General features: G+C 38.3%; 1 protein-coding gene across 10 annotated transcripts in view; it reads right to left on the bottom strand.

The window, feature by feature from the left end:
* SRPK2 (SRSF protein kinase 2) overlaps window positions 1-18,502 on the bottom strand; it is a 244,241-nt gene that overhangs the window by 132,391 nt on the left and 93,348 nt on the right. For 3 of the 10 annotated variants that reach the window (XM_027539710.1, XM_027539715.1, XM_027539717.1), the window contains exon 3: window positions 13,292-13,355. The exons of 5 other annotated variants lie outside the window; for them this stretch is intronic. In XM_027539710.1, coding sequence (XP_027395511.1) covers window positions 13,292-13,355 — 64 coding nt within the window. Of the gene's footprint in view, window positions 1-12,697; window positions 12,730-13,291; window positions 13,356-14,746; window positions 14,808-18,502 lie in introns of those variants that run through there. 2 more of the 10 variants (XM_027539711.1, XM_027539716.1) reach the window with 2 other exon arrangements.

Below are 18,502 nucleotides of genomic sequence, written 5' to 3'. Positions count from 1 at the left end.
ACTTTAGATGCTTTTTCAGTTTCTCTACCTTTATAATTTATTGCAAAATATTGAATATAGTTTCCTGTGCTATACAGTAGGACCTCATTGCTTACTTTATTTTTTAATTAATTTATTTTAATTGGAGGATAATTACAACATTGTGATGGTTTTTGCCATACGTTGACAGGAATCAGCCACAGGTACACATGCGTGATTATGCTTTAAAAAAAAATTATTTATTTATTTGGCTGCACTGAGTCTTGGTTGTAGCATCTAGTTCCCTGAGTGTGTGTGTGCTAAGTCACTTCAGTCATGTCCGACTCTTTGCAACCCTATAGACTATAGCCCTCCCGGCTCCTCTGTCCATGGAATTCTCCAGGCAAGAATACTGGAGTGGGCTGCCATTTCCTACTCCACTAAGTTCCCTGAACAGGGATCAAACTGGGGCCCCTGCATTGGGAGTGCAAATTCTTAGCCACTGGACCACCAGGAAGTCCTGACTGCCTCTCTTGGTAATTCTCCCAGCATCAAGGAATTCATCTGCCCTCTCTCACTCAAATGGAAAACACTGCTATAATTTTTTTACCCATTTCCAGAACAAATGAATTATCAACTCTACAGGACATGCTACAACCTTCAAGCCTAGAAGATAAAATGTGTTTCTTTGAACTTCCTTAAAAAACCCTACTTTTAGCCTTATGCAGCATGCATCTGTTCTCAACATGGGCAGAACATCTCTGTTACTGAAACTTTTCCATGATTCTTGTAAACTATAGCATAAAAGTCAAAACCCTTACTGCTACATAGAAGAGTCCTTTCCATCAGGGTACAACATCTCTCTCTCACCTATTTTCCCATCCTTTCTTCTACCTCATTCCAAGCCATGTGCAAATATTTAGAGCTCCCAGATGGTCCCACAACATTTCATTTCACTCTGACTTCTCCCATGCTACTTCTAGGCTAAACTAAGGATTTGGACTCCTGTACAAAGCATACTCCTTACCCTTACTCCTCCCCAAAGATTCAAATTCCACCAAGAAAAGTGCATTTTGTCTAAGGGAAGATCTTGAATAAAAAGATGATTAAATTATGCAATCGTCAGTGAAGACTTACTGCACATCAACAAGGCCCTGGTTTAACAAGGAAGGTTAGAGACTCTTAATTCCTATACATTTTTTAAAAAAATAAAGAGAGAAAAACCAACCATCTGTGTTGAAGGTTATCTGTCTGGAGCGAGAAGTTTGGATCATTTAACTTCCTGAAATCTCTTACAAAGTTAAGATTCATTAGCATGAATACTAAGTACACTCAAGGAGTTTAATAAATGCCTAAGTTTTTTGGGGGACTCCAAAATCACTGCAGAAGGTGACTGCAGCCATAAAATTAAAAGACGCTTACTCCTTGGAAGGAAAGTTATGACCAACCTAGACAGCATATTCAAAAACAGAGACATTACTTTGCCAACAAAGGTCCATCTCTAGTCAAGGCTATGGTTTTTCCAGTGGTCATGTATGGATGTGAGAGTTGAACTGTGAAGAGGGCTGAATGCCGAAGAATTGATGCTTTTGAACTGTGGTGTTGGAGAAGACTCTTGAGAGTCCCTTGGACTGCAAGGAGATCCAACCAGTCCATTCTAAAGGAGATCAGTCCTGGGGTTCTTTGGAAGGAATGATGTTGAAGCTGAAACTCCAGTACTTTGGCCACCTCATGCAAAGAGTTGACTCATTGGAAAAGACTCTGATGCTGGGAGGGATTGGGGGCAGGAGGAGAAGGGGACAACAGAGGATGAGATGGCTGGATGGCATCACTGACTCGATGGACGTGAGTTTGAGTGAACTCCGGGAGTTGGTGATGGACAGGGAGGCCTGGCATGCTGAGATTCATGAGGTCGCAAACAGTCGGACACGACTGAGCGACTGAACTGAAATGAAGTGAATACAACAATCTACTGAGTCTTGTATCTTGTTAAAGTCGATCATACAGACTTCACTTCACTATCACTCACAAACACCAGAAGAAACACCAAAGGTACCACAACAATATTTGACTTTACTAGAAGGAAGAGACAAGGAGCAAAGAGACTACTAAGTAGACACTGCCTAGCATATTGCCTAAAGTCATCTATAAAACACTCAAAAAGAGACTAATACAAAAATCCCAAATGAGGGTGTAAGCAAAAAAGTTTGTCATAACATAAGAAAAACTGCATATGTTAAGTGTAAAATGTTAATTCCTAAATAATTTGTCAGTATAACACTGGTTTTTCTTGTTGGTGATGTTATTAACATACATCTGCTTGAATTTTATAGATATACATTATGCTGAAACAAAAGTTAACCTTAAAAACATTAATAATAATAACCGACCTTTAATGATAAAAGCACAGTACTTTGTTTTCTTTTTAATCTGAATATTCTAAAATGAGTAAGTGTATCTTCTGAGATATGTGGGAAAGATTGTTAGATGATAATAATCATAATTAAGGCTTGATTCTCCTGCATAAATTAGTATATTTTTCTTTATAGGTAATAAGAGCAATGTTATGTTTTTTCCTTTAGTTTGCCTGTTAGAAAACATAAGGCCAAATCTGTTAGTCACCTTCAGAAGTTGCACAGCAAAACGCCACATATCTGCGTGTGTATCTGAATCTCCCCCCTCGTAACTTTCTATCCTGACATGTATTTTCTCTGACCCTTTTCTATTGCATTGTAGGTATTCTGCATGCGTGCGTGCTAAGTCGCTTCAGTTGTGGCCGACTCTTTAAGACCCATGGACTGTCACATGCCAGGAGTCCTCTGAGACCCTCTGTTCATAGGATTCTCCAGGCAAGAATACTAGAGTAGGTTGCCTTTTCCTCCTCCAGAGGATCTTCCCAACCCAGGGATCAAACACCCTTCTCTTATGTCTAACTAGCTTTAAAATGCTTTTTGTGGGGAGAGATGGAAGCAAAGAGGAAAAAGGAGGAAAGGATGAAGTGACAGTCATTCAAACAGAACACTGTTCTACCTCTGTAATTTCCAGATTACTTATTATAGTTTAAGTTCCATCAGAGAAATGCATCTCTTTTGGAGGTCATTTCTACTCTATATCAGTTAATATCTCATGGAATTTGAGGTATCTTATTAGCATGTGGTTATTGGAGGAGAGGTCATCAGTATTTCTGAGTATTTGAAATGTCAAGAAAACCTATAAATATATCCCTTAACAAGACAATTGTTTGACTTATATTCTATAGATAATGCTTAGTACTCATATGATTTGAAATTCCTTGAAAATAAATCTGCACAGGTCTGTGGCTCACAAATTGTAAATCCATGTGCTACAGTACAGTAGAAAAAATGTTTACCATGAACTGAATTTAGAAAACAGATAGTTTCTTTAAAAAAATAAATAAATAAAGACTGATACAAGTTTCTGCTTTGTTTTCTAATCTGCACTCTCAATTAAAATAAGAGACACCTTACATGAAAACCTAATTTTCAACTTTTCCTGAAAATCACAGAAACTCACACAACTTGGTCTGTGTTTTAACATGGCAGCAATCAGCAACAGCTGATCAGTGCCATCTCTTTAGATGGGGCTGTGGTTGTCAATTTGCTAAAGTCCCCACCAGGCCCTCATAGCTCCTTTACAGTGGCCTTCAGTAGACAATTGTGTTTGCAACCCTTCACCACAGCTATAGTCTTACTATACATTCCCTAAAAATGCAACTATTGATTATTTATAATCCTTTCAAAGAGTGCTAATGGCCTCCCACCATAGAGTCATTCATGATGCAGTAACTCAGCATTGCACACCCAACAACCAGGGTATGTTGGCGTAAGCCACCCACCAAAATCTCTTCTGCTTTTGTGTTGCCACTGCTGCTCCCTGGTCTCCCAATAACTGACTGGCTAGCACATGGCAGCTGCTGATCCATGTTGGCTGGATGACCTGATGATGATGATGATGATGTTGTTCAGTTGCTCAGTCGTATCCAACTCTTTGTGACCCCATGGACTGCAGCACCTCAGGCTTCCTTGTTCTTCAGTATCTCCTGGAGTTTGCTCAAACTCATGTTCATTGAGTCAATGATGCCATCTAACCATCTCATCCTCTGTTGCCCCCTTCTCCTCCTGCCCTCAATTGTTCCCAGCATCAGGTTCTATTCCAAGAACTGAGAATGGATGCATGACAAATGTAATCTATACCAAAGTTAGTCTTAATTTCTTCCAACTAGTGGCACATTAATTTCTGCCTCAAAGGGAATCTGCAATATGATTGCTTAGAATTACTTTTTATTATTGTCATTGCAGCTCACATTAGTTAAAAACTTCCCTGAACTACCATTTTGGGGGAGGAGTTCCCAAAGTGAAGAGGAACTGCCACTGCTGGTACATAAAATGATGAGATGATACTTTGGACTAGGTATTGAATCACATACTGAGAAAATGACCCCTCTCCCAAGGTTCTTTAAATTTATCAGAATATATCAAAGAGCAAGCCTCACTTTGGTACTCACACATATTTAAGCTCTTTTATGACACCGCCAATTTAATTTCCCTTGTAAACAGAAAGAGCATATGGCTCAGGCCTGAAGGCTTTATCAGACAACAGAATCTAGACAGAATTTAACAGCAATTGTTTTTAAAAGCAATTGATACTGGTTCACCCATTGTGGGAGGGGTACAAAGATTCCCTTTTAAAGAAAATTAGCATTTAAAAAGGATTATAAAATTTTGTGTTTTTATGTTATGTATTTTATCACCGTAAACCACTAAAAAAAACAAAAAAAACAAGATGTTAACAGCAGAAGGTGAAGTGTAAACCATGACAAAAAGCACCAGGGTGATATTTGAAATACTAACATTTGGAAACAAAAGGCTATATGGCTTGATGTTACCAGTACAGAACCAAGTGGAACATGTTCAGATTTACTTTAATTTCTATTTTGCATTAAAACAAATGTAAATATATATAATAATAAACTGTATTTTTTTGGTGATAGAAAAAGCTAAGATTTGTAACTCTGACATTAAGAGTTAAATTAGCTTATGCTATGCTAAGTCACTTCAGTCGTGTCCGACTCTGTGCGACCCCATAGATGGCAGCCCACCAGGGTCCCCCGTCCCTGGGATTCTCCAGGCAAGAACACTGGAGTGGGCTGCCATTTCCTTCTCCAATGCATGAAAGTGAAAAGTGAAAGTGAAGTCGCTCAGTCGTGTCTGACGCTTAGCGACCCCATGGACTGAAGCATAACAGGCTCCTCCGTCCATGGGATTTTCCAAGCAAGACTACTGGAGTGGGGTGCCATTGCCTTCACAAGGAAATCCACTGCAGTATTCTTGCCTGGAGAATCCCATGGATAGATAGGGAAGCCTGGCGGGTTACAGTCCATGAGGTTGCAAAGAGTCAGACATGACTGAAGCAACTTAACACACACATATACTTGATCATATGATTTTATATATATTAATAACTTCAGATATGCAGATGACACCACCCTTATGGCAGAAAGTGAAGAGGAACTAAAAAGCCTCTTGATGAAAGTGAAAGTGGAGAGTGAAAAAGTTGGCTTAAAGCTCAACATTCAGAAAACGAAGATCATGGCATCCGGTCCCATCACTTCATGGGGAATAGATGGGGAAACAGTGGAAACACTGTCAGACTTTATTTTGGGGGGCTCCAAAATCACTGCAGATGGTGACTGCAGCCATGAAATTAAAAGACGCTTACTCCTTGGAAGAAAAGTTATGACCAACCTAGATAGCATATTGAAAAGCAGAGACATTACTTTGCCAACAAAGGTCCGTCTAGTCAGGGCTATGGTTTTTCCAGTGGTCATGTATGGATGTGAGAGTTGGACTGTGAAGAAGGCTGAGCACCGAAGAATTGATGCTTTTGAACTGTGGTTTTGGAGAGGACTCTTGAGAGTCCCTTGGACTGCAAGGAGATCCAACCAGTCCATTCTGAAGGAGATCAGCCCTGGGATTTCTTTGGAAGGAATGATGCTAAAGCTGAAACTCCAGTACTTTGGCCACCTCATGCGAAGAGTTGACTCATTGGAAAAGACTCTGATGCTGGGAGGGATTGGGGGCAGGAGGAGAAGGGGATGGCAGGAGATGAGATGGCTGGATGGCATCACTGACTGGATGCACGTGAGTCTGAGTGAACTCCAGGAGTTCGTGATGGACAGGGAGGCCTGGCGTGCTGCAATTCATGGAGTCGCAAAGAGTAGGACACAACTGAGTGACTGAACTGAACTGATATATATATATATATATATACACACACACACACACACACACACACACATATATATAATTGACTTAATCTATGCCAATACCATAGAAATTGGTAACTCCCTACACCAAAAAAAAAAAAAAACCTTCGCACAAAGTTCATAATTTATAAGCTGAAAATGATGACATAAAAAATATTTTGTGATGAGAGCACTTCTGCATTTGAGATCATAATTTGGGGCTAATAGTAAGTAAACCAGTAAGTAAACCAAATGTCACTGACAATCGCAGTTGGCAAACAGCATCTGTGACAAATTCTACAACGGAAAGATGCACGGTTCTGTAATGGCTTATAATAGGCATACTTTGACCGAGACAGGGTTTCCTTGAGATGATAGGGTTAGGAGGTGCAAAATAGCAAGGCAGGAGGAACATGCCCAAAGTGGAGGAGTCTGAGGCTAGGCTGAAGAGTACCAGTGCTCAATGGTTCACCTTTAGGCCAAGAACAACAGGAAGACAGCAGAAGAGTCTGTAAAGTGGAGTTACCTACCTGAGAAGATCTGCATTCTGGAAGGTTTGAAATGGCTGTAATATGGCAACCTTCTCAAGAGGCATCAGAATACAGAATCAAAGTTTAAATAGGTAACAAATGAAAAAAATAATTTAGGAACAACTACACTTAGACCAAAACATATAAAAAATGTCATAATTTCTTCATCAGACCTATGGGGCCTACCTCCATCAAGTGTTTTAAAGTAGCAGGGACTAGAACTCTAGGGAGGGGTTCTCAGGGCTGGGGTGGCTGAGTGTCAAAACTGTGGGGCTCTGCTCACTTTCCTGCTTCCCTGTTCACACTTTTCTTTTTTTATGTTTTTCATGAAAGGTTTCAAAGAAGGTTCAGCTGACGAAAAAATTTTGTTACTAAAACCAAATCTGAAAACTGATATTAATACCTATGGTCTCTAACACCCAGGTAAAAGACTAGAAGTCATGAGTGGGAGAGCAGTACCTCATATGGCTATATCCTCTGGTTCATGTTTGGTCTAAACTTCTCATTCTGATCTTCTTCCTAAATATCTTTGCTGGTGGTTTAGCCACTCAGTCGTGTCTGACTCTTTGCAACTCCATGGACTGTAGTACACCAGGCTCCTCTACCAATGGGATTTTCCAGGCAAGAATACTGGAGTGGGTGGCCATTTCCTTCTCCAGGGAATCTTCCCAACCCAGGGATCAAACCCAGGTCTCCTGCATTACAGTCAGATTCTTTACCAACTGAGCCACCTCAGGAACTCAGAAATAGTCCCCTATCTGCCTCTAGTCCTCTTCAAAAAGGTTCAAACTCTAGGTCACCCTGGCACATCCACCAGAATGGTAAAAGAAATAGGAAGTAAGGAGAGAAAGGGAAAGGGAAGGGAAGAGAGAAAGAATATACAGAAGCCAGCTGGCAAAGACCTGGAGCACAGCTGGTGGGAGTGCAGATTGGCACATTTGCTTCGGAAAGTTGGCAATATCCACCAAAGTTCAGCAACTGCACTCCTAGGAATACACGCAACAGAAATGCTATGCAAAGGTTCATTCACCAAAAGACATGTATACAAATGCTCACAGTAGCACTAATTCTAATAACTATCAACTGCAAACATTCCACAAGCTCATCAATAGAACAGATAATTTATCTACTGTTAGGTATATTCATATGTTGAATACTGTACAGCAATGAGACTGCATCAATTACAATTACACAGGAAAACACATACGAATCTCACATAGGTAACACTGGGAGAAGACACACCAAAAGAGTATGCAGAGTGTGTGTGTGTGTGTATACATACATACATATATTACTCAAAAAGAGATGAAACAACTGACTAGTCATGCACAGAAACAATGGCAACTTCTACCTTAATACTAAAGCCCAAAATTAATCACAGACTTAAATATTAAGAGCTGAAAATTTCTATATGCAAATCTAGAAGAAAACCTTAGTGACCATGGACTTGGCCAAGATTTAGATACAACACATAAACTATGCAAGAAAGAAAAAAAATCAAACTGAATTTGATAATGATCTGTACACTTTCCCATATACAACTACAATTTAAATATTACTAAATAATAAATAAAAGCAGAAGCAAGCATAAAGACAGAATAGACAAAAGACAACCCAGTAAGCCACAGTTACCTCAACACTCAAGAAAAATGTTTCAAATGCTCCTATCCTGCAAATACAGAAACAAAGCCAAGAATGTCAGAGTGACAGGTGCGAAGGGGAAAAATAGTGATCACTGAGGCCCACTACCCTCTGTATTGGAATGGGAAGGGGATAGGTTCAACGAAGAGAGAATCTTATAAAATTTGGCTCTCCTCTCACAACTACTTCACCACAGCAACATGGAGAAAAATAAACTCAACATCAGAGCAAATAAAAGACCCCTTGATCCTGGATCATTTTCCACTGAACATCCTTTACTTTCTTCTCTCTTCATATGGTGAGATCCTTATTTATTCTTTCCCTTCCATTCTCCTGATTCTTCCAGACTTCTTTTTTTGCTTTCTGCAACCACGCATTATTATCATATGCCCTTTTTCTCTTCACTGAATAGGCTCCAAAGTAAGAAGAGGAACTAAAATATATACACAAAAATAGCACAAATTCGCAACTTCTCTGGTGGCCCAGTGCTTTAGACTTCACACTCCCATTGCAGCAGGTACGGGTCCCATCCCTGGTTAGGGAATTAAGATCCCACATGCCATACAGCAAAGGTTCCATATGTATTTCAAATGCCCTTATATGAATGGAGGAGCAACACACCAATCTCCACCACCTCTTACCAACTCTGTCTACATAGCATTGGTAGAATATAGGCCACAGCATAATTATTTTTATGATACTTTCTCCCTCTCCCTTTCTCTCTTTATTTTTTTTTTAAATTTTATTTTTAAATTTTACAATATTGTATTAGTTTTGCCAAATATCGAAATGAATCCGCCACAGGTATACCTGTGTTCCCCATCCTGAACCCTCCCCCCTCCTCCCTCCCCATACCCTCCCTCTTCTCTCTTCTTTAAAAGGTAGCTAGCAACTTGCAATGGCAACCCACTCCAGTACTCTTGCCTGGAAAATCCCATGGACGGAGGGGCCTGGTAGGCTGTAGTCCATGGGGTCGCTAAGAGTCGGACACGACTGAGCGACTTCACTTTCACTTTTCACTTTCATGCATTGGAGAAGGAAATGGCAACCCACTCCAGTGTTCTTGCCTGGAGAATCCCAGGGACAAGGGAGCCTGGTGGGCTGCCGTCTGTGGGGTCGCACAGAGTCGGACACGACTGAAGCGACTTAGCAGCAGTAGCAGCAGCAGCAACTTGCCAAGTATGTGCTAGCTTTGTGGGATGCTAAAGATCTAGGATACTACTTATCTATTCCAATATAAAAACCCCTTTTGACAGCAAAAAAAGAAAAATAGTAAGAAACACATGCACAACAAGAAATGGTCCTTTCGGTATCCATTTCCTGAAAAGCAAATGGATTTCCTACAAGGCACTGATATTTACATTTCCTACACACTGACACACCTTTAATTTCTGAGTGACTGTGAACCTTATTAATCACATCATTCATTCACATATAACAGCAGATGTGGGCAATGTTTATGGCGGATGCGGATTCTCAGCTTCTCAAGCCCCTTATCTCTTACCTCCTCAACTCTTTCTGAACTCAGCCTAGATGGACTGGGGATCATAGCTCTCATTACTCTGGGCTCAACTCTTCTGTATTAAGTATGGTCTGAATTTGTTCATGAGCCCACTGAAGAAGCAGTAATAGAATGAAAAAATTTGTAGTAGAGCAAAGTGCTTTCTGTTCACTCAGGACCTTTCTGGGAATGATTTATCAGAGTCCTTCAAACAGCACCCCACTCCTTCACACACACATTTTCCTCACTTAGAACTAGTATCTGAAAATGTTTAATAAATGATCATCTACAAATGTTGAATAAATGATCATTATATTTTTTCCTAGGTATTATCATTATTACCATCCTCTTCTTCCCCACCAACTGTAACCCCATAAATTTCCACTTGCCTGGAGTGTTCTAGCTAGGAAAACGCAAGAAGAAGCAAATATCTGAAAATTTAATTTTTGCATCAAATTAATACACGTTTTTTTTTAAAAATAGGAAGTAGTAGTAGATGAAGAAGTAAAATTGTGCCTGACCCTTGTCTCTATCATATTTAAGCTGAATACAATTCATCTATGCAACAGCAGCTCCATTAAAAGAAAAATACTCAGTGTAAGGTTTATTCCTAAAATCTGCAGAAGGGCACTCTTGCCACATATGTGTTCCTTTTAACTGGCAATAATTAGGATCATTTGGTTTTTTATTCATTCAATAGTGTTCTCCATCCTTAATTTTTTAAGTAGGTAAGTTAACTTTTTTTTCCTCTCTATCCAACATATAAAACCAAAAAATAAATTGTAACTTTTGTCACCCAACTGGTTTTTGTCCTATGAGTCAGCCATTCTGAAAAGAAGTGCTCCACACCTCCCTGGCCAAATGACATTGGATGGATCCCCCTCATTCTGTTTAAGGTGTTACAAATAAATAAATAAATTTCAAGGTGTATCGAGATCTGTTAAGATTATTAGGAACATCACATCACTGTTTGTGTACCTATTGTATTTTGTACTTAAAACATCATTCCTCCACTTGATTCTCCCAAACATTGAAAGAGCATGCTACACTGCAGACAGTAAACAAAAACCAATCGTAAGAAAAGATAACTCTCTTTAAAGAAAAAAGGTTTCTTCATTCTTTTTTTAACCAATAAATACATGGAAATACTGACCAGAGGTAAATTCCAAATATCTTTAAGACTCATGCCATGCTTCAAATAAATAATTTAAAATAAAACAGTCAAATATGTTAAAAATTTAGGTGATTAGAGAACAAGGAACTGCAGAGTGTAGTGGCAATGCTACAGGATACTATATTAAATTTGTAGGCCGAATATAGTATAATTAGGCCGTAATTTTTTTTTAAACTTCAGATTCTTGGTTTTCAAATTCTTCCAGATAAAAAAAACAAAACAAAACAAAACGAATGACTATTTATCATTGTATAACTTTTTAAATGAGGGGGGAAGAGTAATTTCTATTTTTAATATGCCTACATTAGTAAAACAACTTCTGTGTTAGCAAAGTGTTGGCTGATCCATAAACTACATTAATATCCATTAGGTCAGCATATCACAATTGCTAAATTTATGTGTGAACAACCCCCAAAAGAATAATAAAGTAAGCAAGCTCTGGTAAAAATGTGTATAGAACTGTCATAAGCACAGTGGCTGATTTCTAAACTTTAAAATTATGTCTGCATTCATCCTCCCTTTCATCAGATTTAACCACAAGACCTTAGGTGAAACAGTAATAATAATTTTAAAATAAATAAATGTCTTTACCAAAATATTTTAGAATATTTCCTTATAAGAGTATATTTTAACCATAAAAGCCTCACCCATTCCAAACTTGTTTCTTGGTAATACTCATCCATTCTGTTCAACCTTCAATTTCTCAATAGAGAAAACATGATACTCAAAAAGCCAACATAATTACTGTTGTCATGCCATTAAGAATGCTCTTCCTAGTAACAAAACTCTAACATTACAGTTGGCACCCAGTCCGATCACTATTTACACCACCATCCTCTCCCATTCCCATCACCACCATTTTACTGGCAGAATATTCACAAGGCTGAAGATTGTTTTTTATCTCAGCAAAAAAGAACGCTTAAAATGGGATAGCTAGGCACAAACAAGAAGTTAGAAGCTACATAAAAATAAACACAAATGTGTCTAAATTTTTCTATCTTCAACCTCTAAAGAAAGCAGTAATATCTTCCTTATTTATAATTCCCTAAATTAAAGCCAGAGGCCTTTCACCCAATTATACTAATAAATCAATTTAATGTCATCATTTTGCCATCAGATCATGTCCTCCATACACTAGTGTACTATAATTAAATTCATTTTACCATGCTGGGTTCTTCACCTATTTTCTTTCTGGTGTTTTTCCTACATCATTCTTTATCTAGCAAATTATTTCTCCAAAATATCTTCCTAAATATTAAATATGAACAAAAAGACAACCCTGAAGAGTAACCAGGAAAGAGATAAATCAACACATCTTAAATATAAAAATATCAACATTAGGTATAAACTATTAGGTAACCAACAGAAAAGTAAGTACCAATTGTATGCCCAAGAACTTCAATTTAAAATATTATGTAGTATAAACCTTTGGTAAACAGAAGTGAACACACATTTACATATAAAAATAGGCAACTATAGTCTCATTTCTGACTTGAGAGAAATGTATCTTAATTCTATTCATTAAGTTAAACAGACATTTTATGGAAATATCTCCTTACAGGTATAATCATTTGACTGACAGATAAAATAATCGCTTTAAAAATACTTCTGAGTCATTTTGTCCTTACCTGCAGGCATGAACCATTACTGCATGCAGTGACTGTTCCATTTCCTAGCACAGACTTGAAGAAGCATCGTATCTCTCTTTCAGAATGTGACTAATATGTGGGTTTGCAATTCCTAAGCTATTTACAAATGGCACTCCCTTTCCACACAAGAAAATATTTATTACAACCAAAAGCTAAGTATTTTTAACCTAGACCTTACAAATAATATTGGAAATTTTGTGTAGCAAAATTTCCTCAAAACATAGGAAGAAAACCTAGTACTATTTCCTTAAAGAAAGCAAGATTTTTGTTTATTTTCTAGCTAAGTAAATTATTTTTTAAAGCCTTCAACAGCTGTCACACATAAGCCAGCGCTCTGCTGTGTTATGGTGTGCATGCTGCAGCTGATTAGGCTTCACTATTAAAAAAAAAAAAATCAATTACCCCTTTTGTAAAAGCAGAACAGCTTACCCAATACACACCTTCAAAACAGCACAATGACCAGCATGCAGTACCATACGTTATATAGCAAACTTGACAAGAAAACAATATGCCCTGATTTGTTTCTTAGCAATGCTACACCATTAATTGTTCATGCAAGAGATGTAGCTGTACCTTTCTGAAGAGGACGACTTCTCAGAGTTAACTGACATCAGCAGCTCAATCTTCTGCTTGATTTCTGGAAAAATCAGAAAATATTCACAACCAAGATTGCCTGCCCTTGCTTTCAAGCCTTATATCAAGAGATTTTTCTTCTCTAATCCCTTTTGTTCAGAATGAGGCCACAAGATTCGCAGTACTTCTGTCAGGACTGGGATTCAATGGTGCTATAAAGGGAAAAAGCTCCAGAGGCATCAGGCCTTGCTAAACTATGCACATGACTGTTTATGAAAGCAGGAAGTACCATTTCTGCCAAGCAGAGGGGTGTTTTCTTTTTTAAGGTAGAACTAGCATGGCTCTCCAAGATGATTTTAAATGAGGCAAATTAAAATACAAACTAAAAATGCTAACAACTGGATTCAATTTACTAGATAATTTGAGAAGTTGGAATAATAAAGTTACAGACTGTAATGAACAGACAGGCAACCCTTGGCTACTTCTATTTCACCAGCCCTGAAAAATATGGCTCAGTGAATCATTTTTGTCACTTAAGAATGAAATATTAAACCAGAACCCAAATTTTTAGATTAAAATATTTTAATCTTTGTTAAAATTTATTGATTGACTTTTAATTAAAGATACATTTAGTACCTACTCCCTAACTCTTTAGAAAAACATTTCTGTTTTACACCTTAATTTCCCCTCCTCCTTTGCAGTACAGCACAAGTGAACAGCAACACCCAGTTACCGAGCAGATAATATACTTGTCCTTTTAGGAGAGGACTGACAATGCTATCTGCCACAGAAATGTAAGCACCAATTCTATTTAATTAAAAGATCATTGCTCATATTGATTTGGAAAAACAGATCACAGACTAAAAGGGAAAGTCAGAAAAAAATAAAAGAGGAAAAAGGGGGAAAACCTAACACATTTCCTTTAAAATACTAACCACTAACCCAAGAACATAATTTTATGTGAAAAAAAATTGACATGGTCCTATTACCCAGACTATTTCATATATATAAAGCTGATTTCCTATTTGTAAATGTTTTCCTATTCAAAATCTTAAAAATTCACATATCAAACATAAAACACAGTGCCACCAAAATCTACAGGCAGTCATGAAATTTCAAAGTAGACCTCAATAGTTTTCAGATTTTTTTAAAGGGTAAAACGATTTTTTTCTTTTTAAGAATCTTAATTCTAGAAATACAAGGAATATGAGATGTAAAGGAAAAAGGAAAATAAATAGTTGCATAAAATACAATGGATTTGTACAAAAATACCCTCTCAATGCTGCTAAAATAGTTTTTCCAAATTGAAGCTAACAGCTTCATCCAATGGGCATTATAAAGCTGGCGTGAATATCTGATGAGAGCATAAAATCTACCACAGGCTACAGCCAAACTACCACTGGGGAGAGCACACAGCACAGAGGTAAAACTGAAGATGATGATAACGAAACTTACCTTGAGGATTCTTACGTGGATTACAGAGCCTGGCACCTGGTGCCATAGTGAACGCTCAGTAACGCCCCGTTTAAAAAGACATTTAAGACTCAGGCTCCAGGCTCCACCGCCAAGCAGCCTTGGATCTGAAAGCGGACTCCTCCGTCATTTTTAATAGTGATACGACCTTGGGGAAATTACTTAAAACTCTCTAAGCCTCTATCTCCTCTCCTATAAAATGGGGATAATAATTCTATGTGAAGCGTTACTGTGAGGATTTAATGACAAAGCTCATGAAAGGCAAACAGTGCTGTGCTCGGCACAAAGTAATAAGCCATTTCTGCCTATTGCTATTTACTAGGAAGTGCCCAGAAAAGGATGGGATCCTAAATAAATATTTGCTGAATAACATAATGAGGTAGACTAGGTCTGTCCCACTTTAAAGAGCTTTTCTATAATTTTAATCCACCTTCTCTTTCTTATCGCCACCCATAACATACATCTTTCTATCACTGCAGTACTATTATAAGTGGAAATTAAATTTTAACCTGTATCTCTGCCTTCCTATATACCTAGAGAATTATTCTCAGTTTATCAACTAGCCACTGCAGGAATGGGGTGACACTTGCATTTTTTGTTGTCGCAGTTTTTCATTCCACAAAGACAGAAAGTTCACACTTCCTGTGCACTTGAGCTCAAAGTCTCCAAGATTAAACTGCATAGCTCTAATGAAGTATATCCCCATCTTACACATATATTAGGAAAGTCAAAGCTCTAAACCAGTTTCTGGCTGGTGATTTTGGAAACTACAAATCAAAAAAGTTTCAAATAATTCATGAGAAGGCTTCCAAAATGATTTTCACATTTTCTTCAAACCTTCAGATTTGTTTATAGCTCCAGAAGGACTGAAAGGTTCCGGAATGTTCACAAATACCATGATAACATTGTATCCACTGAGAGCCACACATTCCTTCAACACTCCTATCTAATCCTTATCAATACCATTCTTGGGCCTGACTACTCCCTATGTTCATTCCACCACAATATCCGACACAGTCCTGGGGGCTTTGATGCTCATGTCAATATGATTTCAAATACTCCTGGCTAAGTCCCATGGCCTTTGGCCTCCCCAAGTGTCTTGAACCCCTGATCACCTGAGTCATCTACCACCATGACCACACACAGGACACATTCTCACATGTACTGCAAATCTGTCCCCCAAATTAGTTGTTTTTCTATATTCATACTGGATATTTCACAGTATCCAAGACCCTACACTTTATTTTTCTGCAATTAATTCCACCAATCTCTTTACAAACTTTCCTCACACCAAAAATTTTAAATTGTCATCCTATTTTCTCCAATATGTTGCCTTCTAGAATTTACTTTGGTTTATGAATTGACATAGAGATCTGGTCTGTTTTTATAAGTTCACATTTTGAAACCTTACATCCAGCCCATCCCCTCAATTTTAAATTACTCTCTTCTCCATCCCTCCTTGGTACTTCCAAAGCAGCAGTTTTACAACCTTGCAAACACATATTCAACCATCCACAATCTCCATTTATACATTCAGGCCAGTGAGTACAAAGATGGCCACATTTGCTTATTTCACAAAGAATTAAGCTAGTAGTATCTGGAAGTGTGAATAAATTATTGAAAATTATAATTAAGTTGATTCTTTTTAAGTCATAAGTTTGTTTTAATTTCTAAGCAACATTATAGAACAATGCAAGCTTTGTTTTCAGTGCTTTTGGGTTCTTATGATTCTCCCCTGGGTTCTTTGCTGGATCGTTTTTTCACCTGGACCTTAAATGGTGGTGATTCCACTCAATGACTCTTCTATCTACACCCCTGACATGGATAACTATCAAGGCATTGATGATGACCAGATCTGAATTTCTAGCCCAATACTGTCTCCTGAACCCTAGAACTATATATCTTTCCAGGCCTACTTGGCATTTTCACATGGATGATCCCCGGTTTGCTGTGAACACAATGTCTACAACTAACCTCACTGGGAATTCCCAGGTGGTCCAGTGGTTAGGACTCAGTGCTTTCACTGCCAGGGCCTGGGTTCAATTCAGTCAACGAACTAGGACCCCCACAAGCCATGCAGTGCAGCCAGCAACAACAACAAAACAAATCTAACTTAACCAGTCTAATGTGTCCTGTTACAGGCTTTACCTCAGTGAGCAGCAACATCATTGCCCCACTAAGACAGACATTTTTGAGGGATCCCAGACTAGCACCCGTGTTTCATTTGGAATATTACTGCCACCATTCTCCTTATATATATATTATATACATACACACACACACACACACACACACACATATATATATATATAATGCTCCAGAATATTGATCTCTAGTCTGTGATTCTCCAAGGATCATGTTTTCTCATACCACCAAGTCTTCTCTCATGCACTTTCCTCTCCCTTGAATGCCACTGTCTACTCTGTTAAACACTCAACTCACTCTTTCTTTCTTTCTTTAGCCATGCTGCAGAGGATGTGGGATCTTAGTTCCCCAACCAGGGATTGAACCTTTGCCCTCTGCAGTGGAAGCTCAGTCTTAACCACTGAACCACCAGGAAAGCCCCCCAACTCATTTTTCTCATCTCAGCCCAAATGGTACCTCTTCCCTGACATCTTCCCAGACAAAATACAGTTTGTCTCCTCTGCCCCTCTACATTATCACATGTACCTGCATTACAGAATTACTAAAATACATACACTGGGTCACTCTCTCTGAGACCACAGCTTCCTTAGAGATAAAGACCTGAATTTTCACTTCAATTCACACTTACTTCTTGACACTCTCATACTATTCTTAAGCTGTTCTACTCAATTTAAAGTTAAAATATAGTTAAGTTCCTAGTTCTTAAATAAATATTTCCAGATAAAATTACTCTGAGATTCCAGCAACTAGAATTTAGTAGAGCTAGGAGAGTCTGCAGAGATCATCACACCACTGAATCACAGAAGTCTACAAAGAAGAATCTGAGGAGTGAAAGTTAAACAACTGGTAACAAAAACATTCTTCATCTTCTCCAAAGGATTACTGCTGTCTCTGAGAACTACTGCTAATTTCCAAGGACCTACCAACCCAAGCAGAATATTCCAGCCTTCTTCTAAATCAACTTCTTAAATGTGATTTTCTCATGTGTGCGTGTGTGCTAACTCACTTTGGTCATATCTGACTCTACCACCTCATGGACTGTAGCCCGCCAGGCTCCTCTGTCTCTGGGATTCTCCAGGCAAGAATACTGGAATGGGTTGCCTTGCCCTCCTCCAGGGGATCTTTCCCACCCCGGGATCAAACCCACCCATGTCTCTTACATCTCCTGCACTGCAGGCGAATTCTTAACCACTGAGCCATTAGGGGAGACAATTTTCTCATACATCCAATAAATTAAAATCATCACAATTAGTCAACTTTCCTGAGTAAAACTGGTTGGTCTATGATATCATACTCTTCTTATTCATGACTAAATATATATAACAAAGAAGAAAAACCAATTCACTGAGACTTTGCCCATTCATTCTCTTCTATCCAACTTACAGACCTGCTTTATGATGTTTATTCTTATTACACTCACACTTTAAAACATACTCAAACTTCTTGTAAAGATGAATAGTTCAACTCTTCAGCTAATGGCTACTATCTCTAATACTTCATTTTCCATTCAATACCATGAGTGTGAAGATTCATAGAACAATTAGGGTCCAGAGATGAACCAATTCCTAAGATCCCTGACAAGGAATACTGGTG

Source organism: Bos indicus x Bos taurus, chromosome 4 (genome assembly GCF_003369695.1).
Source record: "Bos indicus x Bos taurus breed Angus x Brahman F1 hybrid chromosome 4, Bos_hybrid_MaternalHap_v2.0, whole genome shotgun sequence".
Lineage (NCBI taxonomy): Eukaryota > Metazoa > Chordata > Mammalia > Artiodactyla > Bovidae > Bos > Bos indicus x Bos taurus.
The sequence above is the reverse complement of the archived record's forward strand: the minus strand, read 5'-3'. Positions and strand labels throughout refer to the sequence as shown.